Source organism: Rhopilema esculentum, chromosome 4 (assembly GCF_057945365.1).
Source record: "Rhopilema esculentum isolate cy_ngs chromosome 4, ASM5794536v1, whole genome shotgun sequence".
NCBI lineage: Eukaryota > Metazoa > Cnidaria > Scyphozoa > Rhizostomeae > Rhizostomatidae > Rhopilema > Rhopilema esculentum.
The window spans coordinates 7166994-7194465 of record NC_142818.1 but is presented as its reverse complement, the minus strand read 5'-3'; the positions used below and the strand labels follow the sequence as shown (position 1 = coordinate 7194465).

The 27472-nt window shown below is 35.9% G+C and overlaps 3 protein-coding genes across 4 annotated transcripts in view; all 3 read left to right on the top strand.

Annotated features, from left to right (window-relative positions):
* LOC148960345 (pyruvate dehydrogenase phosphatase regulatory subunit, mitochondrial-like) overlaps positions 1-19017 on the top strand; it is a 39305-nt gene extending 20288 nt beyond the window's left edge. Inside the window, exon 18 of the mRNA XM_089115967.1 lies at positions 18828-19017. Coding sequence (XP_088972093.1) covers positions 18828-18856 — 29 coding nt within the window. The 3' untranslated portion in view covers positions 18857-19017. The remainder of the gene's footprint in view (positions 1-18827) is intronic.
* Positions 624-27231, top strand: LOC135690996 (dihydroorotate dehydrogenase (quinone), mitochondrial). Of its 2 annotated transcripts, none has more exons than XM_089115976.1 (7): positions 624-1020; positions 21678-21877; positions 22601-22856; positions 23456-23569; positions 25014-25167; positions 25516-25675; positions 26382-27231. In XM_089115976.1, exons 1-7 carry the CDS (start codon positions 799-801, stop codon positions 26431-26433), a joined length of 1158 nt encoding a protein of 385 aa, XP_088972102.1. In that variant the 5' UTR covers positions 624-798; the 3' UTR covers positions 26434-27231. The 2 variants fall into 2 exon arrangements, with proteins under 2 accessions (XP_088972102.1, XP_065064781.2); XM_065208709.2 differs by lacking the exon at positions 624-1020 and adding an exon at positions 20632-20916.
* Positions 4460-19017, top strand: LOC135690988 (pyruvate dehydrogenase phosphatase regulatory subunit, mitochondrial). The gene is made up of 17 exons (XM_065208693.2): positions 4460-4612; positions 6309-6473; positions 6814-6947; positions 7779-7860; positions 8255-8336; positions 9151-9232; positions 10168-10289; positions 10854-10874; positions 11613-11862; positions 12438-12562; positions 13618-13966; positions 14653-14771; positions 15333-15484; positions 16805-17006; positions 17507-17596; positions 18237-18401; positions 18572-19017. The coding sequence occupies exons 1-17, from the start codon at positions 4509-4511 to the stop codon at positions 18854-18856; spliced, it is 2529 nt and encodes an 842-aa protein (XP_065064765.2). The 5' UTR covers positions 4460-4508; the 3' UTR covers positions 18857-19017.
* Positions 27232-27472: the final 241 nt, after the last annotated feature.

Below are 27472 nucleotides of genomic sequence, written 5' to 3'. Positions count from 1 at the left end.
CTGTGTACCAGAATTTCTACGATTCAGTTTCAGAAAAGAAATTTAAATTCAGTCTCAAGAGAACGACAACTTCTTTTTCGCCGCCGCATCGGACTGTAGCGCGCCATTACCGATGTTTGTGGCTACCCAGGGTACAGAGCTCCCACTTGCAACATAGTCTCTGTGATTCTGCTTTTATATACAAGTAGATCACGAGAGACGAACCACTTGCATCGCTGACTCAGTATATTTAATTCTAATTTTGCTGCTCCAAATTTCTCAAAGATCGATTTTTCATACTTTTGTATCCCTTTTGTTTAGGGTTGTGGGTTTTGCTAATTTCTTTGTTCATGTGAAATAATGAATTTTACTATCAAAAGTTTGCTTAAGCATGGTAAATGTCAATCATCATGCTTAAGCATCACCATGTTTTGAATTATTCAAGGTTATCCTTAACCGGGTTTATGAAATTGAAGCTGAGTATAGTCGATAAATAAATGCATTTCTATCTGATAGGTAATTTCCAGTACGCGTAAAATAATTTCAATGCATACATGTAAAAGTTATTTATGAAGGGGACCTCTGACTTTTTTTAAGACAACTTGAAAATAATCGACGACCGCAAACATTAAAACTAATTATCGGCTTGTGAACTTCCATCAACATGGACTTCCAAACGTAAAATTTTCAAAATTGCCCCTTTTGTTTGTCTAAAATCCAAAATGGCGCTTTGCTCTAATTGTCTCGTTGCCAAAAAGAGGCTGTTTTCAAAAAGGAAAGTCGCGGGAAGCAAAACGAAGAATTTTGACGCTCGGAGAAATGTTTCGAAAGTTTTTTGGAAGGACAGTAATTTTGCTAGGATCATCTGCAGCTGCAGTCGGTTATCTTGGGGCATCTGGAAATGAATGGTTTTATAAAAACGTTGCGATGCAATGTGTACGGCAAATGGACGCCGAAAATGCCCATGTTTTTGCAGTCAAGTGCGCCTCCAAAGGTTTTGTACCACGAGGAAAGGACAGGCCAAGTGACATTCCGCTAATGGTAAGAAGAGCATTGCCACATTTAAAAAATGAAGTCATGTAAGCCTTTGGCTCGATTTACAAGAAAATAAGAAGCAGTATCACTTTATGAATGCCGTTCTGTGTTTGATGTTTAATTTATAATACTTTGTGAAAAATATGGGTACCCTGAAACCCGGAGGAGACTAATGGTTCGGCTTGGACTGGGTTCCAATCACTTAGTTTTCAATTTTGTCTCTTTTGTAGACCTCCCAATCTGGCCACTACTTTAATGTTCACATGAACTAGGAAAAGTCTTGCAAAGTTTTAAAATAACCTTTTTAGTGCAACGAGAATAGTAAATTTTTTTACATGAGATAAGGAACCAAAATACAATGGCAAATGGAAATAAATGAAGAAAATCAAAAATGAGAACTGAAAATAAGAATATCAACAGAAGAACTACATCACCAAAAAATAAAAGATTAAGCAATTTTGCAAAGTTGGGAAATTCTTATGTTAAATTTGATCGTGAAAATTTTCTGGAATGAGTGCTAGCTGGAATTAGGCTAGCTGGAATTAGATGCGAAGATGACTCAGTGGTTAGGATCGTTGGCTACAGACCCAAGGGTCTGTGGTTCGAATCCTGTTACGACCAAACTTTCCCACTGATTGAGGAGAGTCGCCATGCTTAGGAATCACGAAGTGTTGTGACACCGAGAAGAAGGACCAGAACACTCCCCGATAAGCATAGCTTTACAGTGTCTTAAAAAGTACCTTCTGAAGCTAAGTAAACAAAACTTATAAAAACAACTCTACGAAGGCATCGTTTCTTATATTTTCAAAAAAAATTTCGATGAATTTTCCTTCAAAAGCTTAAACTCTCTCTTTCAGTAAAGTTTTTGAGAGTTTGTCCGTTAACAAATAAACCTTGCGAGCCAGGTTCAGGCCCAAGAAAGCGGAAGTTCTTTATTTTGCTTTGACAACAAGTTATTCTAGACCACGTACGTACAATGGTTAATAGCTAGCGAATTTTTAAAAAACTGTTATTCGTACAGCGTAATGTACAACGTACAGATGTCAATTATATAAATAATATAACAACGATTTACAACGAAATAGCGGCAAAATGGTGAATACCTTATATTGATAATAAAGTGAAGTTTGTTTAGGGAAGAAAGGTGCTACATTTAAAAAATACAAAAAAGATTGATTTTGTATAAAAATCATTGCATACAAAGAAAAAGGAATATAATTTTTGTGTAAGCCAGAAAGTACAGCCTGCTAACTCTGAAACAATGTGCCAATAATGCAAAATACACTTATTAAAAAAGAAATATAGAATGATGTAGAAATTTGTAAAAACACGAGTCTCAACATTGGTCAAAGCTCAAAGACAAATTAAGAACAAGCTGAGGTACCGTAAAATGTAATTTTGAACAATGTTTAATCTCAAGAACGAAGCGTTTTTCGGTAATCCAGGGGCGCTTTGCCATCCAGGGGCGCTTTTCGGTAAATTTTCAAACTTGACGGTAAAAGTCTAACTGACTTTGTTGGCAAACGAGCATCCGTGCCCTGAACACCTCCTTAGAGCGCAATAGTTAGCAATTGCACTGTTTACACTCTAGTAATCTAGTATCAAATTAAGAACAATCCAGCCTCAAATTTTCGAAAAATTATGCACAGCCCGCCTGATCTTCAATTTACTGGTTCTTATAAATAAAGAGTGTATACCAGATGCGATCGATAGCTTTTGAGATGTCGAGTTCACTTTACTCTCATCAAATCATTCACCAGAGGAGAGGACCAAACATGTCTAGCATACGCTAGAAGATCACCAGTAGAACTCGCTTAGCGAGAACGATTCTTGGAAAAGATTGCGATTGGACGATAGCTGGAGGGTTCAGATGTCCCCCTTATAAGGAACACGGGCTTGTTACTGGGAATATATTTAAAAACTGTTGCGAGTTCTGAGAAAAATTACTGGTATGCCAGGAGGGTTTGTAGATTAAGAGGTGTTTAGTAGGAGAAGACCTTTGCAAATTTTTCGGGTGGCAAACTTGATTGGTCACTTTGATAGAGAAATAGAGAGTAATGACAAGGTTATAAGCTTTGATCATTAGGATTTAGAAATGGTGGCAAAGGTTAATGCGAAGAGGTTGGGCCTTTATGATTAATTGCTGGAAGAGGATTCATTTTCCATTCTCAAACGAGAAAGGGATGATCCGCAAAGGCATAGAAGGAAGGGAAGGTGCAGCGGCGGAAATTATGGGGGTATGGGGGGCTCGAGCCCCCCCAATCAGCGATGTCGCCGGAAAATTGGGGCTTTCGTAGCGAGCCGAAATTACTCCAAGAAATCGTTCTGAAATGTATTTCAAGCTAATCTTGAAAGCGTAATTGTCAAATTTTCTGCTCGCTTCGCTCGCAGGTGATCCGCATTTTCCCTTTTTACCCCAACGGCTTGTATAACCCCTCTGTGCCCTTTTTGCAAAATTTGAACATAGCTTCGCTAATAAAATATTAGCCACTACTTAATAATCAAACAAACAATATAGAACAAAAATTACAGCTACTTTGAATTGTATGTTTAATTTCATTTCAATTGTAAAGATTAGCCGAAATTACCATCGGATTCTTTCAAGTTATTTTCAAACGTATTTCCCACTGAAGCAAACAAGATAAAATGCAGAAAATGAACGTTACGTTGTTATTATGAACGACTTGTTAAAAGTGTAATCGGTCAACCTCTTGTATCATCAATTGCCTTAGATAAGATATATGGTTCTTGATATCAAAACCATAAATCGAATGGTCAGCAAAGATTTCTAAAGGGTCCCGCCACAAAATGACCTATTTTCATCAAAGTGTGCAGTTTCTTTAAAATTGGACATGATACGAGATGTTATCTTATCGGAAAAATTCTAAGCCTGGGCCACCCCAGATGTAAGCTCGCATTTTCGACATTGAGAAGGTGCAGAAAGAGCTCCTGTCAGCTTTGGTGTAATGGAAAACTTTGTGGTTCACTCTGAAAGTACAATTATGGGGAAAAGAACGTAAATGTTGTGAAGTTATTGGTCTGTGGTCATAGTTGCCAGTAGGTGCATCTATCAGAGGAATTGTGTAAATGTTGGGGTTTGTAGCCTGAAACAGGGCAAGGTTATTCACTTTGTCCCCTGCATGATCAGGAATGCAGGCACGGATATCATCTGGAATGGCAAAGGCCTCTGCATCAAATAATATGTTTGTAGGTATACTATAATTATGTCCAGCTTCTATATTCTTAAAGAAATTTCCCTTTTCTCCTGAATTTTATCCTAAAGTGTTCTTATTTTTCTGAAATCTGAAACTGTTTCAGGAGGATATAGTAACGAGGAATCGGTCCAAAAATCAACCAATTATTCCAATAAGAATGTTCTTAACAGTGCTTGGTAATATTTGTATTTTCGTGCGTACTTAAAGAAATATACATGAAGCAAAGTGAGAACCTGGTGCAAGTGGGTGCAAGCTGCAGCAGCAACAGTCACTCTCAAAATGGCGCACCGACTTTTAACTGGACAAAGATTCATGATTGCTAATGCTAACCCAAGAAATTTCACCATCCATCCGTCAGTGCTAGCAGGACTGTGGATACATAGGTTATATACAAATTTATCTGTCTTGGCAGCATAACCGCTAACCGCCATTGCTCATTGCTGCCAATTTTATAGTCATCATTTCTATTGCTCATCCATTGTAAATGCACGAGACCAAAAACCTTCAACAAATGCGTAAATTCGAAATTAAAAATTCACATTGAAATATCACATTTCACAGCAATTCGGTACATATGATTTAGCATCGAAAAATATAAAGATAGCGCAAAATTTAAGATGGTTAAGTAACAGGATCTACAGATATTTACCTATTTTTATCTATAAACAGTAACTATGTATTACAAAATAAAAGCTGTAGGACAAGTTGAAAAGTCATTAGCGCTATCTAGCCACTTGCCCCTGTTTGATGTGAATTTGCATACTATTAAAATATGAATCTGATTTAAAAACTATAAGAAGTCAAAAAAAAAGATATGTTATTTTATGTAATGTAAAACATTTGAAATTATTTATAATTCCCCTTTCGTGGGCTCTGACAAAGGTTAAAAAGTGAGGTGTGGGGGCAAGGGAAAATTTAACACCCAAAACAAAAGATTTTGAAAAAAACTCTATTGTTTTGCAAAAAGTGGGGGGGGGCAAGGAACCCCTGGCCCCCCTCCGTCAGAGGCCCTGCCTATGATAGGCAGATATTGTCAGATTGAGTCAGTATAATAAGATATAATGGAAAAGAACAAACGAAAGAATAATACGTTAGAAAATTAAACAGTATAAATGTAGATGTAGATGTGACATAATAGTTTATTTAATTAAGAGGTGGCTAAATATTGTTTCAACTTAGTACCTTCAAGCATTAGTAGATCTAAAAAGACAGTGTTTACTCACATCTAACCTGGTCTAACTAAATGTGCCATAATTTCGGGGATTTGCAGATCATTATAACATTTTTATTTTATGTTTGAGAAGTTTCTAAATAAAGGATGTGCTTTTCATAATTAAATTTGGCAAGCTGTTAACCTTGTGTCAAGTCAAATCAAGAAGTTTATTATCTGCATTCAATACTTTGTGGCATCCTATAATCTAAGATATAAATAAAGTGGCAATGATACATTGATTGGTAGAAACATGGACTGTTTTGTTTTGCTATTGTCAATTTGCCATTGTTTTCTTCAAATATGAGGGATCTGTGCTCCTACCTTGAAACTGTACATCCTTACAAGAAAATGAACCTAATGAAAAATCACAAAAAATAGCTAGCTTTTTACTGAAAAATTGTTAGTCTGTCACATTCTATATAATAAGTGGAAAGTAGGAATCAAGGTCATTAGAATCAAGCTGAAACAGTGACGTAGATAGAGAGAGGTCAGAGAGGGCAAAAGTCCCCTGTAAAGCTACATCTGCTATTTTGTAAAAGATGCTCCCATAAACATTTTTTTCATTTAAGCATTACTAATATTATAAAATAAAATTTTACTGAATTGAAATACAGTCAAAGCTCAGAAGCTGGATGGGCCTCTTGACAATGATGCAGGACTGGAAACAAACAGAGTTGCCCCCTGGAGCACCTGGGACCTCTATCAATGTCTGATGTACCCAACCTGGCAGTTTTTTCAACAAGCTTCCACACATTCCTGCACATTTTGTTTCAGAACCTCATTTATACTAAACCTCATTTATACTAGTTTTGGTCTTTCTTTTTCATAGAGTGAAATTAGTTTAATGTTTCAAATTTTTTCAATAGATCCAGGCACTGCTACCAGAGAAAAAATACCCTCACTTCAGATGCTGCTACCTTCCCTAGCTCAGCAGAAATAGTTGTTGCTGGTGCAGGGGTAATTGGATCATCTGTGGCATATCATCTAGCAAAGTATGGGAAGAAAGATGTTGTTGTCCTTGAGCAAGGAAGGTTTGTCACTTTTTCAACCAAGCAACACATCATCCTTTGTTAGTAATTAAATGTGTCAATGTAGGTTGGTCTTGGCTTCTTGATGCTAAATGAATTACTCCCAAACAGAAGGATGGGGTTTTCACTGTGTGGCAGGTGGAACATCAAACTTCTTTATGGTTAATCCTTTAGGCACATTAACCAAATTATAAAAGCTTTGCATTATTAGAGCCCCAGGATTCCCTTGGATTTGATGAGATTTATTTACCTTGTAATTTTTATATTGATAAAATTTGCTTTAAATTAAGTTCAATTATTTACGTTGCTTTAATTTATTCTCTTTATTTTCTCTTTTGAAAAGCCTTGGGTGTGGTACAACTTGGCATGCTGTTGGGCTCCTTGGGCTCTTACGTGCCAGCACATTGCATTATAAAATGTCTGCTTATAGCTTGGATTTATACTCTGAATTGGAAAAAGAAACAGGCCTTGGAACAGGTATTTTACCATTTGCAACAAAACTATATTCAAAGTTTAATTCTCTTTAAAAAATTTCCTTTGTTCTTTTGGATCCACCTTCCTTCTCAATGAGGGGTATAGGAGCCTTTGGATCTGCAGATTGTGGGCTATTTGTATGCAGATTAGAGATTTCTGATTGTTTTAGTGCAGATTTGCAGATCCAGAGATTCTTACCGATATCAGATTTTGTCGACAATGTGGAGAGCATTCTAGATTTTTAGTGAAAAAACCAGCTGATGCTGGATCTAAAAGATGGCACATGTTTAAAAAAATGTGACCCATAATTATGCACGTGTTTAAAAAAATGCGACCCATAATTCCGCAAATATTATGGGTATATACCCATAATTCCTTGCAACAAACAACATTTTTAAAGCAAAACAAAATCATCAAACAAATTTGGCCTTTGCCCCAAAGTCTCAATATTACACACATTTCATTTCTAGTTGAGATTCAAAAACTGATAATTCCACTATTTTCAGAAAAAAGGTACTTTCAAACATGTTAAGGTACCCCCCCCCCTTCCGAGTCAGTTAACGAGGTTGTAATCGTTTTAGATGCATTTTCCAACCATCCCAATTATTGCAAAATCTTTTTTTGTCATCAGTCATGGTTGTGTCCTTCACTAAAACGATGTTTAATCTTATCTTCCCCCATCACTACCCTGAACTACACCTCAATAATACCATCCCTGATTAATATCGCTATTTACTGTATTCTGACTTGTATTATGAGTAAATATTTTTTAGGTGCCGAAGCTGCTTGATAATTAAAGCTTATCCTAACTAGCAACTTGTCATTCTTTGATAGGGGTAAAGTTGTGTGGGAGCGTGGCTGTTGCTAAATCCAAAGATAGGGCAAAACTTCTCAGGAGAGTCTTTGACCGAGCAAGGTAGATAAGGACTTTATTCTAGCGTAACATTGTTTTTCAATCTGATTCAAGGCGAGGGAAAATAAAAACACGTAAAGTTTACCAAACTACCAAATGCAAGCAACCTATTTCCTACAAACAACGTTTTCCTCAGCTAGCACAAAGCCTTGGAGAACACGTAGCAAAGTATATTCATCTAAAGCTAAGCCAAAAGAAGCCTCCACTTCAATTTTTTCTTGAAGATTTGATCGAGGTCGCAATCAGTCTCTAGCCATCTGGCTTTTTCTTGATACATATTGCTTATCTTCAAACAAGGGACGAGATTATAGAGTGTAACCTAAGATTCTTTAGATGTAGAATATAGTAATTGTTTTTGTTTTGTAGCCTGTATTGATTACCATAACTTCTTTTTAAGGCAGAACGGTGTTGAATGCGAGATGATATCGCCCCGAGAAGCACTGGAACTGTACCCTTTGCTCAAAATCGATGATCTAGAGGTACCACACGACTCTTATTCCCGGGAAGAGAGGGGGCACTCTCATCCTTGAACTGACTGGATGTGCGACGGAATAGGGACCCTTTTCCGATAAAAATTATGGGACAGGGGGTATAATGATTTGCATCATCTTCTGGGATAGATTATAAACAAGAAAAATCTATAAACAAGAATAATGTGAGAACAGCTTACTCTGCTCTTTAGATTTTTGTTATGAAGATCACGTTCCGGTTACATTTGCTTAGCAGCAAATATTATTGGGTAAGGTTTTTTGGCATGAGTAGTGAAATGTTTTTGGCAAAGTTTTCATGAGACAGGGTGTGTTTTTTGGCATATTTTTTATGGGATAGGGTAAGCGTGCAAAAAGGTTTTCTGCACTACCTAACCACTTTCCTAGTCAAGTAACCCCCTTGCTCTTATCCCAAATGATATTTTACAATATAGATACACTATCTGATGTGCTGATACTATCTCTCATATTCAAATATTTGCAAAAGCATAAAATGTTTCAAGGTATGCAAAATTCAATGTTTTTTCATGTCTTGGTGACCGAAGCTTCGTTTTTCCTTTCAATTGTTCTTCATGAAGCCAATTTTGTAACTACAAACATGGTTAATTTAAGCAAAGAAGTTTTTTCAGCAGCTAAAGAAATTTCATTAAATGTTGTATACAAGTTTTGGCACTGTGAATCCAGTTCAAAATTATAGGCCATGCAATATGACCAGTCCCAAGCAGGATCTGATCACAAGTAAATGTCTGAGAACATTTTCAACTCAAGTATGATGAAATTCATAAACGTTTATATAATTCCACAGCTAGCAGTTTGGTCACCCAACGAAGGAGCCTGCAATGCAAGCGATGCATGTGCGTCTTTGATGAGAGGGGCCACTAACAAAGGTTTGCATCTTTATATCATATTGACCTTTGAAAATTGTGATATAGAATATCTCTGACATGTTTCACTGTTGCTTTCCGTTCCATAGCTTTCAGTTTTACAGAGACAGGAATTGCTACAATCACTGCCAAAATTACCTGGAACATCCAACACTTTGCACTGTACTTTGCTAATATTCAATTGTTATCCCGAATACTACTACTTCAAGCCCTATTTCCTCCCAAAACAATGTTGAAAGTTCAGAAAAATGTTTTAAAAGCCACAAGAAAAAGCGTATTTCATAATTTCTTTCTTGGTTCTATAGTAAATCAACATTGTTCCTAGGGGGAGAGGGGGTTGGCTGAATTTGCCTTCAAAAACCGACGTTAGTGTTTTCCAAGACTTTTGGCAATAATTGTAGGTTAAGTCGCACACAAGTTCCTTTGCAAGTTCGTAGTAAATCGTTTCTTGAATAGGGTTATTATATCGATATATTGTTGTTTTGGTATCTTGTTGGTATCTGAACTGATGGTTTGTACCCCAAGAACTAACAAAAAGACTAAAAGTTGGAATTTTTATTTTTAGGTAATAATGCACACGCGTGTTCTTAAAGGCGGTTGCATGAACAAAGAGAAACTACCAATATACTTTCGAAACCTTATGTTCAGTGTTTCATATTTTGTTAACCAATTTACAAAGATTACGACGCTAGTAGTTTGATACATTCTACATAGCCACGTTTATGCGAAGTTCTATACGCAATGAACTGTCTTTAGCGCAACCTTCCATTTGCCAACACTATGAAACAACAAACTCTTTCTACAATTTCTGAAAAAGGAGCACCTTTTTACCCTTGACTATATCCTTGTTCCTTCAAGTATAGTCCTTCATTTGATGTAATTACACTACATTCGATACAGTTTTTATTTGCTTATAATTGAAAAATCACCCTTTTTAGGTGTACGATTCATTCAAGGCGTTGGTGTGAAAAATGTGGCCACTGATGGAAAACGTGTTACTGGGGTTGATACAGATCATGGATTTATACACTGTGAAAAATTTGTTAACTGTGCAGGACAGGTGAGAGAAGGAATCAAAATTCTTCTGTTATTAAATCTGTCAGGCCCAACGAAAAGGGAATACGATTGGAGGAATATAAAGCTACGTAACAATAACATTCCAGCCAAATTTGTGGCTTCAATCCCGTTGCATGTAATGTCGTTGTTGGCTTGGATGGCAACATGTGATTTGCCTAAAGATAATTCGTTTCTTCAAATTCTTTAAGTGGCTAAGGTTATCGAGCTATGTTCAGGAAGGCCTTGAGCCAAAGATATTGGTATATTCTAAAATAAAAATGGTCCAATGATGGCGATTCGGGTGGATTTGGATGATACGTCAGTTTTCACGCAAGGTTGATGATAACATTTCCGTTTTCATACGCCAGATTTCTTTTGCCAAACAAAGATACTACTATTATTAGCATTATTAGCATAGGAAGTAAAATTCGTCTTACCTAAGTTCGTTCAACTTCAAAATGTAGACCAGCAATTTTTCATTAAGGCTCAAGAACTTGTAACATATGTTTCAGGCGTTAGAGATAAAAAATATATTTAATATTCTTTGACAATTCTTTTTATTTGACAGTGGGCAAGAGAACTTGGACTGGTGAGTGTTTCATGTAAAACTTTTAATGCTGCCATTTCATTTTAGCTAGATATTTGGTCTTTTCATCGCTTTGAATGTCCTGATGTTATATGCCTTAGCATTTAACGTACAGTAGGAACCTGCATAAAAGAACCTGTTTTTATAAGAACCTTGAGGCTGCAATTAAATGTTTTAAACCCCATATTTAAGAACCCCCAAGAAACTGAAATTCGAAAGATTTTTCTTTATATATAAGAAAAAGGGTTTTTAGAATGGTTTTTTACACCCTATCCACAGTAGCAAATTAAACCAGCTTAGAGTTAATCAGGTTATATTCATGTTGAATTCTAATTGGACGATCGAACAGCACATATTCATTTGATTAATTAAAATTTAATATGAAGATCAAAGCTGGTTTAAGTGTGTCCGTTAGAATTCTTGCTGTAGAAAACATTGTTAATGTGTGCAAGCCTGTGCGTATAAAAGAACCTTGTTAAGAGCCTTTTATACTGGAATTTAGAATTGCAGCCTGTTATTTAAGAACCTATTCAGACTGCCAGAAAAAACCTAGGTTCTTCTATGCGGGTTTCTTCTGTATGTCTTACATAAACCTAGATTCGTCCTAGCGTAGAGTTTTTGAGCTATGTTCTGATCTATGTTTTATACTCGAAAAGATAGATTCAATAGCAATTTGATTAAAAATGTTCTCTTCAACGCTTCAAATTATAGCTATGAAATTTTCCTGTTCTTTGATTCTAGCGTTCTGACACTCCAGTGCACTTGCCCCTTCACTCTTGCGAGCATTTCTACATTGTTACCAAACCAATGCCCGGTGTCCATAGCATGCTTCCAGTCCTGAGAGACGGTGACTCCTACATATACATAAGAGAATGGAGCGGGGGACTAATGGCAGGAGGTTTTGAGCCCCAAGGAAAGCCTTGCTTCTATGAAAAGGGCGTGCCTCATAAATTTGAGTTCCAGTTGCTACCAGAAGATTGGGATCATTTTGGTAAGTCTTTATTGTCTCCGTTGAATCTTCGGTAATTATTGTTTTCTATTAATGAACCTTCAAATTTTCGATATTTTAAAATGCGTAGACTGTGATCAGACTTTTTTCAGGACCAAATGATTGAACCGTCTAAACTTCCTTTGTGAAATCTAACCGTCGCTTAAAAACATTATTCCACCGTACAGACTCGACCGTGTAAGTTAAGAACATTATTCCATCATTTCTGAAGAAGGACACGTAATCGGGCCTTTTCGAACGCTACTTTTTTCAATGTCTTTTCATGAGCCAGGAAGCCGTCCGTCCTGGAGTTAAAGAGCATGGTATGGAACGAAGTCATTATTACCTGTGCTCTTGGCTCACTGACTGATTGACCTATGACGGAGGGTTGCATGAAGATTTAAATTTGTCGTTTATACTGCTTTTCTATATCAACATCAGCAACAATAAAGATATGAAAATGTGTTTCTGCCCTTCATTTTTGTGCCATATTCAAACTTGCTAACTCCCGTTCTTTGCTATATACCATGTTTTGTCAACGTGTCAATATCCGTTAATTGTCTGCTTATCTACGCTAGATATTCTCATGCAAGGCATGATACACCGAATTCCGTCGATTGCAAATGCTGAGATTCGTCAATTCGTCAATGGTCCTGAGTCTTTTACAGAGGACGGTGGTTTTCTTCTTGGTGAAGTCCCGGAGGTGATTAATTGGGGGCGTGCATAATATTTTTTCATCAACGAATACTTTCTATGCCCCTCCCCCCTGGTCAATTTTTTCTTAAAGTTCTCGCTGATAGCTTTTGTTCATTGCGCTTGCTTCAAATCTGATAAATTCAACCAAAGAGCTGATCTTTAACGATGTCTGTTTATTGGGACAAAATTCAAAATTTGACAGCGACAGCTATAATCAGCCAGAGAGTATGCCTTGTTGATGTTACTTTTTGTGTCAGTTTTGATCTTAGCAACTTATTTTAATAGTTATGCGATAGACGTGATTACAATAATTAGAATAATATCACTTTGGACAGATTGCCTTTCCCTGGGTTAGAAAGAAGTTTACATGTTTCAGTTTTATCATTTCATAAGCAACCATACATCAACTCAAATCAAGACATTGTTTGAAAGGAGATATTAACACTAAGGTGAAGTATCTTTAAAATGACGACAGTGAAATGGCGAAAATCAGTGCGATATTTTTGTTAAATTGTAAAACCGCTTGAAAATGGTTTCTATTTATGATGTCGAGACATTTTTCCACCCTGTAATTGTTGCTGTTGCTGCTTTTATTAGTGAAGTCCCTAGTTTACCTCTGTTCTTCGCCATTATGACGTCGCATCATTGAAAGGAAAAGAACTTCACTTTTGGCTGGATGCTAGGGGTGCAACCCCTTAAGAAATCGCAAAGGATAGAAAAATTGTAATTTCCCTTCCTTAAGACTGAGGCATTGCTAAAAACCGTTCATTGAGACTCCAAAAAACCGCAAATTTACAATACAAGCCCAAATTTCGCCAAAATCTGTTAACTGAGGCAATGTTAAAAATCAAAATCCGTACGATTTCTACGCAAAAACCGAAAAATGAATCGAAGTATTAACAAACCGCATGACCGTAGAACACAACCCCCCCCCTCTCCTCCTTCTTAGCCATTCGATGGGTGTGAATAATTTCATTGCTGTTTTGATTAGATAAGACCAGCCTCCAGTCGGATTTGTTTTTATGAATTACACGTGTGCATTTATTTCCTTTGTCTTCACAGGTCCATAACTATTTCGTTGCTGCAGGCATGAATTCTTCTGGTATTGCGTCTGGTCCAGCTATGGGAAAGTTGACTGCTGAACTAATTGCTTATGGCAAGAGCTCTTGGGATATAACAAGCTTTGATGTTAAAAGATTCAGCAAGGAACAAAACAACAAGTTTTACTTAAGAAACCGAGCTGGGAAAATTTTAGGTCGTAATTATTCCATGCAGTATCCGGACACCCAAATTTCAGCTGGTGGACCTTTGAAAACGTCGCCCCTATATGATGTTCTTTCCCAAAATGGTTGTCAGTGGAGCAAAATTGGTGGTTGGGAAAGAGCCCGCTGGTTCTCACCAGATGGCAAAGGTACTTCATTTACGTCATTTTTTCTTCTGTTTCATTGACTGGTAAGGTAATTTAGCAGAATCAGGTGATAACCAGACGTGCAACTCTCGAGAAAAGGGTATCATGTCAAAAGATTTACCTTTTTTATGTTGCAGACGAACGTTTTTCTTTTTCGAATAACCTTGTCTCTGAGAAAATTTTTCGTTAAATTTGAACTGATCAAGTATTAATGGTTAGTTGACGGGAGCGAAAAAGATGTGGTCTTGTAGTTGCTATCCACTTTGCAAATGCCCTCTACAAACGTGTTTAAAGGCGACCGCCAAGAATAAAGAAAGGCCTGTAGGTTGTGCCTGAATCTGTATGGATCAATGTGATCCTTTCTCATTGTAAGAACCTATGTTTAATGCTTTATTACACGTAGGATTGGAAGACTGTAGAACACATTTTATTATTGTAGGCTTTGAAATTTTAATAATGTTGCCGATGCCTGCTTGTTTAAAAAATTATGAATGATAGGCAAGGTTAGTTGATCATTGTGGTCTTTGGTATCCCAGATGGATAGACCCTTTGAATTTGCTATTTTTGACAATTTGCAAAGTTATTTGCGTGTAAAAAAGCTGTATTTTGAAACAAATTTTCAGCTTTGTGATGGATTACTTGACAAATTATTATGTTTCGGTAATGTCTTAGCGTTTTAATCTATCCAGATTCTATTCCAACGTTTGGGAAGCCTAACTGGATAGAATGGGTTGGAGAAGAGTACAAGGCTTGCAAGGAAAGTGTTGGGCTTGCTGACATGACATGGCAGAGTAAGATCGAAATTAGCGTAAGTAACAACAAGAATTTTCATTGCTTTGCATTATGCTGTGATATTTCAATATTGTTGGTTTCGCTTTTCATTTTATGTGGTTATCATTTTACACTTTGGTTAGGTTGGACTTTCGTAAGAAGGATATTTGTATTTATATAAAGCTTCTGAATAGAAATTTATGTTTTACTGAATTCCTGGCATAGGTGTTTCAATTTATTACTGAGTATTCAACAACGATACATGATCAATGGGAAATACTTTTCTGTGCTCTATTCCCATTCTAGTTCATCACTGCTTTTTTTAGATATTACTTCTAGAACCTTGTCCTTGTTTAGAAGTGACCGAATATTTCATCAAGTAGAGAAAAGGTCTTGTTTAGGCCCACAATGCTTAATTTCTGTAGTAAGGTGATGGCGCTATATGAATTATTTTTCGTTGCAAAGTTAGATAGTGACTCTAGAAAAAGTATTCATTAATGCAGCACTTTATAGGTAAGATAGCAGACATTCCTCCTTTTTAAACTTCTTATTAATCGTTGGTAAATGTGTCACATTCCAACTTCTTTCTTTCATTTAGTTAGATTCAGCGTCACAATTGGTAAGTGAGCTACAGTTCCTTTTTGCTGAAAATATCGATATAAAAACTGGGACTTTCGTAAACGCATCGCTGCTGAATGAGGATGGCAATTATGTTGCAACTGCTATTCTCTATAGGATAGCTGACAACAGGTATGAACAGCCATGGACTGCTGTCATTCAAAGTCTTGTTGAAATCAATTGTGTTGAATGGCATCTACATCTTTTTACATTTATGAGTTGATGAAAGTTTTGGAAATTTATTCACAACGATATTATGATTTCGGCAAATACCTAAAATTCTGCCAGGATATCGAGAAAATGCTTGCATAAGACTATTTTTACCTAAAATTGTCTTGATATGATTACCTGGCCAGCAAAATGAAAAGGTTTCAGGTCACTCATAGGATTTGAAGTCCGAGGACTGTGGAAAAAAGTCTTGGGCCTCTATTATTAAAATCTTATGGAGTTTTACGTCAGGTTCCCTTGTAGGAGTTTTACGCCAAGATACCTAAGAAACAATACCCACTTTAATATCTCATCGAAGTTGTAGTCAGGGATCCTTTATAGAATAGAAGTCTTGTGTCCCTTAGAAGCTCTGATCTCTAGGCTCCCTTATTGAGCTCGATGTGAGGTTCTCCTGTAGAACTAGAAGTGTCGTTTTCTGTAGAGTCTCCTGCGGAATATGGAGCAAAGGGTCTTTTAGGGAAGAATCTGGTCCTATAAGCTCTCATAAGCCAGTGATCCCTTCTAGAAGACTAGGATTCTTCAAATAATGGTCTGTACGCGGAGTTCACTAAATGTATTTCAGATGTAAGGAATTACTCATGGATATGTCTCTTTGGTTTTCCTGTTAAAATTATGCAACAGTGTCGCGATATTTTCTCAAATGCTCTACTGTTACAAGTAGTGTGTTTATATTTTGCATATAAGCTGTTTAGAAGTACTTTAGAAGGAAATGGAAGCTAAAGCCTTAATATATAATGAATAGATCAGCCTACAATGCCTGCCAAAAGTACTTGGAACACCCAGCAATTTACGCTGCATTTGATATCTTTCATTCCTTTCATGAAGAAAAATTGCTACTTCCGCCTCTTTCCCCCTAAAACAATGTTGACGATTTAGAGAAATATCATAAAAGAAGCGCAAAAGAAAGTGCTTCCTAAAATCCTACCCCGTTCGATAGTAAACCAACATTGTTCTGTAGGGAAGAGGGGGATGATTGATTTTGACCTTGGAAATTGATGTCAGTGTTCCAAGACTTTTGGCAGACATTGTACATATTAAATGCTTAACATCGATGGATCAAGTAGAATTTACAAGTTTACATTGCTATATTTCAAAATTGTTAATCTTGAAAAATATATCTTTTAAAAATAGCAAAGTTTCATCAACTGAGACCTGATTTAGATGCAAGTTTGATTTAGAATGGCAAAAACACAGATCACAGCTGTATCTTCATTCTCGCTTCAGATATTTTTGTGTGACGTCACCCATCCAGCAGAACACGCTACTTTGGTGGTTTCACAAAAATTGCAAATCAGCGGATGCAATCAAAATTGATGATGTTTCGTCGAAGTATGCTTGTCTTGGGCTGTTTGGTCCAAAATCAGACGAGCTCATCAAACAACTCACATTAACGCCTCTTGACGATTTTGCCAAAGGAGAACATCAGGTAACAGCAAAATGAAGTACTGTATATCCAATACCACTTATATACTATTTAGAGAAATGTATCGCATTTTTGTAAAACCACGACTCAAAATATTCAAGCATTGATTATGAAAGAGCAACGATTTTGCTCTTCATTTTAACTTCTTCGCCAAGATTCATTCCACAGCTCTCGCCTGGAAGGATTTAGTTTATCTTCCATTTTGATATCTTCCCCTTTGCATTTTGTTGGGTAACATATATAAGAGTGTTATCACATTAAGCGTGAAACTCAGAGTAGCAACTTAGAACCGTCCTGCTCTATAAACCAATAGCATTAAGCGTGAAACTCAGAGTAGCAACTTAGAACCATCCTTTGTAATCTATTTCTAGAATCATATCCAGCTACCACAGCGCGAAATGAAAATTACCCATTTTTCATTTCGATATTCTTTTTGATATTGCTTTGATTAAAAACTCATGGTTTAACGAACTTTCATTATAAATTGTTGTTCTCAATTTTAGTATGTCGATCTTGGGAATGCTTCAGATGTTTTGTTATGTAGAGGTTTCCTCGATGATGAGAATAACTGGCAAGCATTTGTTCCTTCAGAGGTAGGTTATGATGAAGGATGTATTTTATCTATTATTTTTGGCCTAAAATTCAAGAAATCTGTTTGTGGTTTGTAGTTTTATTAAGTAGTAAATGCAAAACTCCGCAGAGACGTGATTTACCGAGAACTTATTTTGGATTTATTTTCCATTGATTTTGAGGGATTATACGTAAAATGTGAGCCCTGTTTTCTGAATTGCTTGATATTTTTGATCTATTGTATATTGAAGTGAGGTGGTCAACTTCTCCCGTTACTCTCTTTTTTACAATTTGTACACGGCTGTTGAATCAAATCTCTAAACACGTGCCAGGTAGCATAGATCTTCCCCTTGTCCAGAATCTACCCCCTGCCTATATTTAAGGTTGGTGCCTATGTAATTCAATAGTAGCAATATCAAGATTAAACTCGAAAGAGAACGAGGGGGGGGGGGGGTAGAACCTCAATATCCTCTATCTTGTATCTTTATCTAGTTAAATACCCGCAGGAAATGTTTATTTGCGGTTATGGGCATAAGACATTATGTTTCTGTTAAGGAATAAGGGGCTGCAAATTGCAAAAGGGAATCTTCATCGAGTTTGATTTCTCTGGTAACAAGATAATGCTTTTTCGATTTTTCTTTAATTTGATGTTATTTCTTACAGCTTTGCCGTGGCTTGTACAAGAACTTCGTAGAGACTGGTAAAGTAAAGGACGTCGGTCATACGGCTATAAACACTTTGCGAATTGAAGCTGGTCTACCAGAGTTCGGTACTGATTTCGGTGCAACGACGTCACCGATGGAAATTGGGAGATTTTCTGTTGAAAAGGTTTGTTTGGTCTTTCATAAAGTTTGTTTTCCGGTATAAAGTCTAAGGAAGTGTGTTCATGTTATATTCAGTACGCGAGGATTTTGACTAATTTATCAAATTAAGGCACAAATTTGAACAATTCTGTTTAAAAAATTATTTGCAACTTCGGTTACCTGTTTATGTTTTAGGATTGTGATTTCATTGGAAAGAAGGCTTTGCAGAATAAAGACTTTTCCAGTGACAGGTCTCTGTTCAAATTGGTAATTGATGACGTTGATGATGACAACTGGGCTTGGGGTGGAGAGCCCGTTGAGGCTGCTGGAGAAAGTATGGGAAATTTATCATCTGTTGCATTCAGTTTTTCTAAAAAGGCTCTGGTAGCATATGCAATCTGTGATAAAACAAAAATTGATAATGCAGACAGTTTGGTGGTGCGCATTGCAGGCAGACCAAAAAGCTGCAGAATAATTTGATATCAATTATAATTCTTAAAGAATAAATTTAGAATTTTTATAGATAATTTGAAATTAGAGAGAATTTAGTTGCTGATTAGGTTTCAATATGATAATTTATAGTTGTTTGGCCCAGATGTGTATACTGATGATAGTGTTTTACAATCAATGTCTTGATTAAAGCAATGTTTGCTAGGTTGACAGAAATTGAACGAAACGAGCAATCACTTTTGTCGGTTGAGCAACATACCTTCTAACCTGTGTACCAGAGTTCCTACGATTCAGTTTCAGAAAAGTAATTTAAATCCAGCCGCAGAAGAACGACAACTTCTTTTTCGCCGCCGCATCGGACTGTAGCGCGCCATTACCGATGTTTGTGGCTACCCAGGGTACAGAGCTCCCACTTGCAAGATAGTCTCTGTGATTCTGCTTTTATATACAAGTAGATCACGAGAGACGATTCACTTGTTTGCGGTGCAAAAAAATTTGCGATATAGCCAAGCTCCATCAAATTCGCCTCTCTTGTCTTCTCCCTTTTTTTCTAATTCTAGCAAAAAAGATTTTTCTTTCATTTGAGGCCAACTTTTCATAATTAAAACTTTTTGTAAAGATATGAACTTGAATGTTTACGTTTGTATATTGAATTGAATTTGATCGTAACATGTTCGTGACTTTACAGTGATGAGTTACGTCGTACCAATATAGTGATGTTTGTTCAAGTATAATTGTCGTGATATGTGTTAATCTCACATAGTGTTGATCTGTAATTAAGTCTTTCTTTTAAGTTGTTTTGTACTTGTGTAAATTTCAGTTGATTAAGAGAAGCACTCGAAGAAACACGTTGCCTATCTCTCTCTCTCGCATTTCTCTGCCAAACCTAACGCATATCGTTACATTTTGATACAGTATATCCCAAATTTTAAGAAACCCATTCCTCTAGATAAAAGAGCCCGATTGGTTTCTTATATGAAAATAAGCTGATTAGAAACGGGGTATATGTACCACGATGTAAGCGACATACATGACTCGTCAAGGCTATCGTCAATTGAAGTTTCTGTAATAACATTGTTGCGCTGACTAAGTGTGTTTGATTCTAATTTTGCTGCTCCAAATCTCTCAATGAGATCTTTTTTATCCCTTTTGTATAGGGTATTTCGATACGAAACGAGGACTATTTTTTGAATTGAATAATTCAGCTTTTAATTGATTTGCATCAGAACGCTTTTTTCGAAGACGAAAGGAAAAATATTTAGTTGCATAAAATCAAGTCGTGTACATTAATACTCTTTATTTGATAAAATTGATTTCATATTTTATTTACTCATGGATTTATACAGATGATGATCAATATATATCAGTTATTGATTCTGCACTTACAAGTTATTTTTCCATTTGCCATATGATTTGCTTCGGTTTCTGGGTTGTGTGTTTTGCTAATTTCTTTGTTCATCTGAAATAAATAATTTCGCCATCCAAGAATTGCTTAAGCATGGAAATGATTTATTCGTCATGTTTTGAATTATTCAAGGTTATCCTAAACCGGGTTTATGAAATTTAAGCTGAATATGGTATATAAATAAATGCATTTCTATCTGATAGGCAATTTCCAGTACGCGTAAAATAATTTCAATGCATATATGTCAAAATTATTTATAAAGGGGACCTCTGGCTGTTTTTAGACAACTTGAAAATAATTGCTGACGGTGAACATTAAAACTAGTTATTGGCTTGTGAACTTCCATTAACATGGACTTCCATGCGCAAAATTTCCAAAATTATTCATCTCGTTGCCAAAAAGAGGCTGTTTTCAAAAGGGAAAGTCGCGGGAAGCAAGACGAAGAATTTTGACGCTCGGTGAAATGTTTCGAAAGTTTTTTGGAAGGACAGTGATTTTGCTAGGATCGTCTGCAGCTGCAGTCGGTTATCTTGGGGCATCTGGAAATGAATGGTTTTATAAAAACGTTGCGATGCAATGTGTACGGCAAATGGACGCCGAAAATGCCCATGTTTTTGCAGTCAAGTGCGCCTCCAAAGGTTTTGTACCACGAGGAAAGGACAGGCCAAGTGACATGCCGCTAATGGTAAGAAGAGCATTGCCACATTTAAAAAATGAAGTCATGTAAGCCTTTGGTTCGATTGACAAGAAAATAAGAAGCAGTATCACTTTGCGAATGCCGTTCTGTGTTTGATGTTTAATTTATAACACTTTGTGATATTATTAGGTACCCTGAAACCCGGAGGAGACTAATGGTTCGGCTTGGACTGGGTTCAAATCACTTAGTTTTCAATTTTGTCTCTTTTGTAGACATGTTGATGACCTCCCAATTTGGCCTGTCACCCTGTTAGAATCTTCTCAATAGAAGGCAGACGGTATTCGGTAGATGCCCCTTTTTGTGCCCCCAGCAAAATTTCTTTATGTCATCCAGCCCTGTCTGTTTCAATTCACCAGATTCTAAGAGACAGTACCAACGCACCACAGCACCACCAGCCATTATAGTGAATTTAAACACCTTGTTTTGTCAAATATGGAGGTAATCGTAATCACTGGGTTATTTGCCTAATTCAAATAAAATAATATTTTGATCCAGTGCAGCTGAGATCTTATCCAAATCAGGGGCGGACACTCGGGGGTGAGGGGGGGGGCTGCTTTAGAGGACAATAGTCTTTTGTTCTAAAACAATGCCCCCCAATATTTGACCAAGTGTCTGCCCCTGGTCCAAATCTACCCAGTTTGTTATGACTGTTTTCAGTCAGTGCATATGCTCAAATTTTGCAAATACGTTATGTAAATTTGTGTTGTATGTTTTTAGTTTTTTAAGAGAGATATATTTATTTATTTCAGAAAACTGAGGTATTTGGAATTGAGTTTGCAAATCCAATTGGGCTAGCTGCAGGATTTGATAAAAACGCAGAGTGTTATAATGGAATGTTAAAATTGGGTTTTGGATTTGTGGAGGTTGGCTCTGTCACCCCAAAACCTCAAGAAGGTAACCCGAAACCAAGAGTTTTCAGGCTATTGGAGGATAAAGCTGTTATAAACAGGTGAATGCTTCACAACATATTTTATCAATTTCTACATAACACCTATATGGGTTTAAAGTTGTAAGGATTTTTTAATTTTAAATAAAAAGCAAAAATAATCAGGCCATACTCAAAATTGATTGGAAGACTCATCAAACATTAGCCCAGCTATATGGAAATATTCCTATTTAAGTGTCTCATGTGCTACAAGAAAAAAGACTTTGTTTAGCTGGACATGCTTGGTTAAGTAAGGAAGAGTTGGTCAGTGATGTCTTGCCATGGAGACCATATCAAGGTAGGCCACAAAGAGGCCGTCCAAAAAGAACATACTTTGACCAACTTGCTGACATTGCCCAAGGCCTGGAGGAAGATTTACCAACTCTGATGGGAGATAGAGTCAAATTGAGAGCCCAAGTCAGAAGAATTTGAGACATCAACTGCACCTGATGATGATTATGATGATGTTATTGTAATGTTAATCAAGTTATTAAATATAAATATGTCACTTTGGGTTGAATCATGCTTATAGATGAATCAAAAGGTTATTTTTTTCAAATATTATTTGAGTTGAGATTGTGTTGATTGTGTTCTCTGTGTCTTGTTAATATTTGTCCCATTTTAAGAGCATATTTTATGGTTTGATTCCAATAAGTTATGATTTTTTTCTATTGATAAAGTAAAACTTTAATCTGATGCTATTTAATAAGCTGATATATGAGTTGACTGTCATTTATTTGTTGAAAGATATGGGTTTAACAGTCATGGCATTGAAGCATGCAAGAAAAGATTGAATGCTAGAGGGAACTTGAAAGAAACAGGAATTGTTGGGGTGAATTTAGGGAAGAACAAAAATACTGAAGATGCAATTGATGATTATGTGAAAGGAATAAAGGAGCTTGGACATTTTGCAGATTACATTGTGATTAATGTCTCCTCACCAAATACTCCTGGCCTGAGGAAAATGCAAGGAAAGGAGCAATTAGAGAGCCTTATATTAAAGGTAACTTTTAAGCACTATAAAAAGGTTTTTGTTGATGTCAATAAACATATTGCGTATGTTAAGTATGGATCATGATAGCACATGTTAATTTAATCTAGAGAGTCTATTAGCACAGGTCAATTCAGTTTCATTCAAACAAAATATAACAATTTAATATTATATGTATATGGGATGACTATAGTATCAGTTATAGATTTCCAATTTTTTTTTCTTTGAATGTAACAGTATATAAAGAAAAAGGTTTAATTTAATTATTAATTTCACAATTGAATACAGGTACTACAAGCTTGGGACTTTAAGTATAAATTGAAGAGCAGTTAAGCTAAAGAATTGTATTGTGTTTGTTATGTTGTCAGTTACATCCATTTCATTTTCCTGCCTCGTGTTCTTTATTGATAGCAATCCACAATATTTGTTCAGAAATTTTACAGTTATATGTATAGTAATGCTGTTGAATTGATAAAATTTTTCATTACAAAGATGCTTATCATTGACAAAAAGAAATGTTATTTGAAAAAGATCCCAAAACAGTTTTAAGTCCTAAAACTGTTTCATTGGATTCAGTTCAAATGAAGTAGCAGTTACGAATGATTTTATAGGCCCTGGATGCTAGAAACCAATTAAAGCATAAACCACCATTGTTGGTAAAGATAGCACCAGACCTGACAGATGATGATAAAGTTGACATATCAGATGTCATTACAAGTGAGAAAGTAGGTTTTCTTCTGTTTTTTATATGCCAAACCTTTCCTGCCAAATTCTAGTAAATATTTTTTTCGCATATCAAAGGAACAACATGGCCAATTATACCGTCTTGTTTTATCACACTAAAAGATGCTCAAATTTTCCCTTTGAAATATTGTAGTTTACATAATCAACAGGATATACAGATCTGTATATTCTGTACATCTGTGCAGCTTTACAGGACTGATAAGCGTTTGCAATATATGCTGGTATCCATTGCTTGGGTTGGTCTTTAAGTCTTATGGAAATTCCACATGTCTCTGTGAATAATAGTTTCATAGATTTATTTTAGGAAATTATGAAGGTCAGCAAGAACTTTTAATTTATAATGGTCTCAAAACAAATTAATCTATTTATAGCTAACGTAAAGCTCTATCAAGTCCTCCTCTCTATTAAACCCCCTCTTTAGCATTTGATGTCAAACATGGAAAACATGCACATTTAGTGGGTCCTTGATGGATGTCATGAGAATAAGATCAATTGCATCAAAAAGGCCCAAGTAAAGACATACTTGTGTGACTTAGAAGTCGGTGGAAATTTGTTTTGAAGATGTCCAAAAATTATAAATTGATCCTGGTGATGCTGATACAGATGAGGACCTTATAGTTGATTAATTAACCTTTAGAAGCTGCTAGCAAAGTTTATGAGAACATTTGTATGACATTTTTATAACAAAGAATGGACAAGGGTATTTTTAAAAACATTTTTGCTTCAAATTATTAATAAGTCCCCTCTCTAATAAGCCCCCTCTCTTTTAAGCCCACCCCCTCTAAGACTAAAAAATAAATAAGCCCCCTTGGGCTTAATAGAGCTTTTAAGGAAAGTATCTTTAGATGAGATATTTGTTTTTTATTTCTGCCATTATTATATGTCAACAGTTTATTTGTGCAAGGGTACTCTACTTTTTGTAGTTTAGACAATAATCTAATTCTTAGTGGATTCCTTGTCACAGCTCAAAAGTTTCATCTTTTCTCCAAGATGCACATTTGAAAGGGCATGTGTTGTTAACATGATTGGCTAATGCAATACAAATTTTTTTTGTTTAGTACAAAGCATGGAATCGTGGGTGAATTTAGAAATGAAAAGTCACGGAACAATGGAATGCCACTCTAAACGCTTTTGTTTTATTAGTTAACTGCTAATGTGACATATACCCTTTAAGGGACAAGGGGGTATCATATCATCTTACATCAGGTCATCTAATTAGGCATCATGGCCACATAATATTGAGAAAAGTTTAAAGTCCCAAACAGTATCATGGATTACTTTTCTATCATTGAGCACAGAAAGTGATCCCAGTAGGAGAAATTTGGTTATCTTTAGCTTGTTATTGCCAGCATTTCCCTTATTAGATGATATACAATGAACTTGTATAAATCGTGTGTTAATCAGCCCTTTTCTCTCTTTATTTAGACTAAAGTTGATGGATTAATTGTAACAAATACAACTATAGCTCGTCCTTTGTCACTAAAAAGTGCATCCAGGGACCAAGTTGGTGGTCTAAGTGGTGAACCATTGAAGGAAATGTCCACAAAGGTAGTTGGTGACATGTATAAGTTAACTGAAGGTAACAATTTGATACTGTATTTATTATTTCGATTGCTTTTTCTAAGATAATGTTCTGGTAGAGGTAAAAATTTAAAACTATGACATTTCTTATTTAAATGTAACCTTAACATCATTTTTTTCATGGATCGTGATTTCATCAAGAAGAAAAATCTTCATGGAGATATAAACCATTTAGAAATAGATGCAACATGTAAGAGTAGAGGCAACGTGTAAAGACTGCTTATTTCAAGGTGAAAGTGATATTTCAAAAAAGCGAGATCATTGAAGATTTCAATAATTTGCTAAAAATGTGAGATCCTCTCTTAGGTGGCTACTTTAATAACTTGGCGATCCTTTTGCGATTCAGGACGTCTTCCAATTATTGGTGTTGGAGGAATTTCATCCGGACGAGATGCATATGACAAAATTCGTGCTGGAGCGTCACTGGTACAATTATATACGGTGTTAACCTACGAAGGTCCTACCGTTATTTCAAAAATCAAGAGGGACCTGGCTGATTTGCTCAGGTATTCATATATATATATATAACTTTCATATGGGTAATTGTTATCAATAACGCATGAATTCTGCCTTCCATTCTCTCAGGTGCTTAATACAAAGGGGGGGGGGGGCTTTAAAAAAAAATTCCCAGCCCAGGCCAATTATCATAAAAACCCGTTTTTACGAATTTCAACCCCCTCCCCTTTTAGTGAGACCCCCGCGTATATGTTTTTAAAAATCCCCCCCTCTGTATTAAAGCTAAGCTAAGATGGTTGTTCCAATCAAATTATGGATTCAAATCGTAGTCACTAGCATAAGAAAATAAATGTTGCATCATGCTTTTATAATTCCCAAACTTAAATTTCCCCGGCTATATGTGTTCTTTGCTTAGCAATATCTTGTCATCTTGCTTCTGATTTCATCACTCTTGCCGGTGGATATTGGTGGCCAGTTTTATTCGTTGTACCTCTAAGAAAATAGTTAGGATTGTTCAACATAAGCTGGTTCTTTATGGTTGTCAGCAATCTATCTACTGTCACCAACACCTTATTGTCCTGTTTATTGATATTCATTATAATTTCATTTACGACAAGCGTTATCTGATAATAATGATAATCATCATACTCCAAACAATATTACACTGACGAGTTCTTCATCACACATGCGGCAAAGCTCTACAATGTGATTTTTAAAGACAAGATTTAAACCTCCATTTGATTTTTCGCTTCATAGAGATGATGGTTTCAAATCAGTTGCTGAGGCTGTCGGAGCTTCGCACAGATAATGGAAAATGTAGGGAAAATATGAGGAAACTTTGTCTGGCAGAAACTTTATATTTTTGTATGTGCTTGGGCGGGTTTTTCTTATTCTGAATGATGGGATGTTTTTTGTTACAAAATGCAATGGTGGATAGTGCCAGATTTGTTTCCGTCATGGTTAAACGATTGGCCGTTTATGCATTTACCTGTCATAGCAATAATTGAACAGAATTGCAGTGCATCGACCCGTTACGGGGTTTCAAACAGTTTTTATTGACATTGGATGACAAAATTATCTATCAAAACATTATAAATTTTGTAATTAGAGAACGCGATATTTCCTTATATGTATTTATTGCTTGCTTTAATTTTTCGCTTTTTCACTGAGAAAACAGAAAATTATGCATATACATTATTGCATGTAACAGAAAAATAATTTTTTGCAATTTAAATTGTTGATTTTGGTGTGTCTGTGTTAGTTTTGCACATAACACTACGAAAATCTTAACTTTGAGGATTTTTTTTCTAATTTCTTTTGGGTAAATTAAAACTAGTGCTACATTGAATTGGAACATTGTATCTGCTTTAAAGGAGGAAAATCTATATGGGGTGAATTGTGGATTCTATCTGCTTACGTAGGGAAATTTTTAGTAATCTTATTTCTTTTGACTAAAAATGAGTGATTAAGTTTGTGTAAGAATTAACAACGGAAATTGAAATTGAAGGAATTCTTTCACTCTATTTTAACCTTACAACCGAACCAGAATATTCACCTAAGTAGATATTTTAGACTGATGTATGCCATCAAATTTTCGTGTTTGTATCGTATCGTATTTTTTCTGTTCTTGTTTCTTTCTGTTCTTGTTTCTTTCCGTTCTTTCCATAGTGCTTCTAGCTTCTAACGTTGTATTCTACTTTTTAGAAAGCATGTTGTTATCAAACAATTTTATTTGATTTGACCATTTTAAAAAAATTAAAGGAAAGGGATACTATACCAACATTTTGGTTGGAATGTTCATTTAAAGTCAATGCAATGACCTGATAAACCTTTGATAAAATTGTATT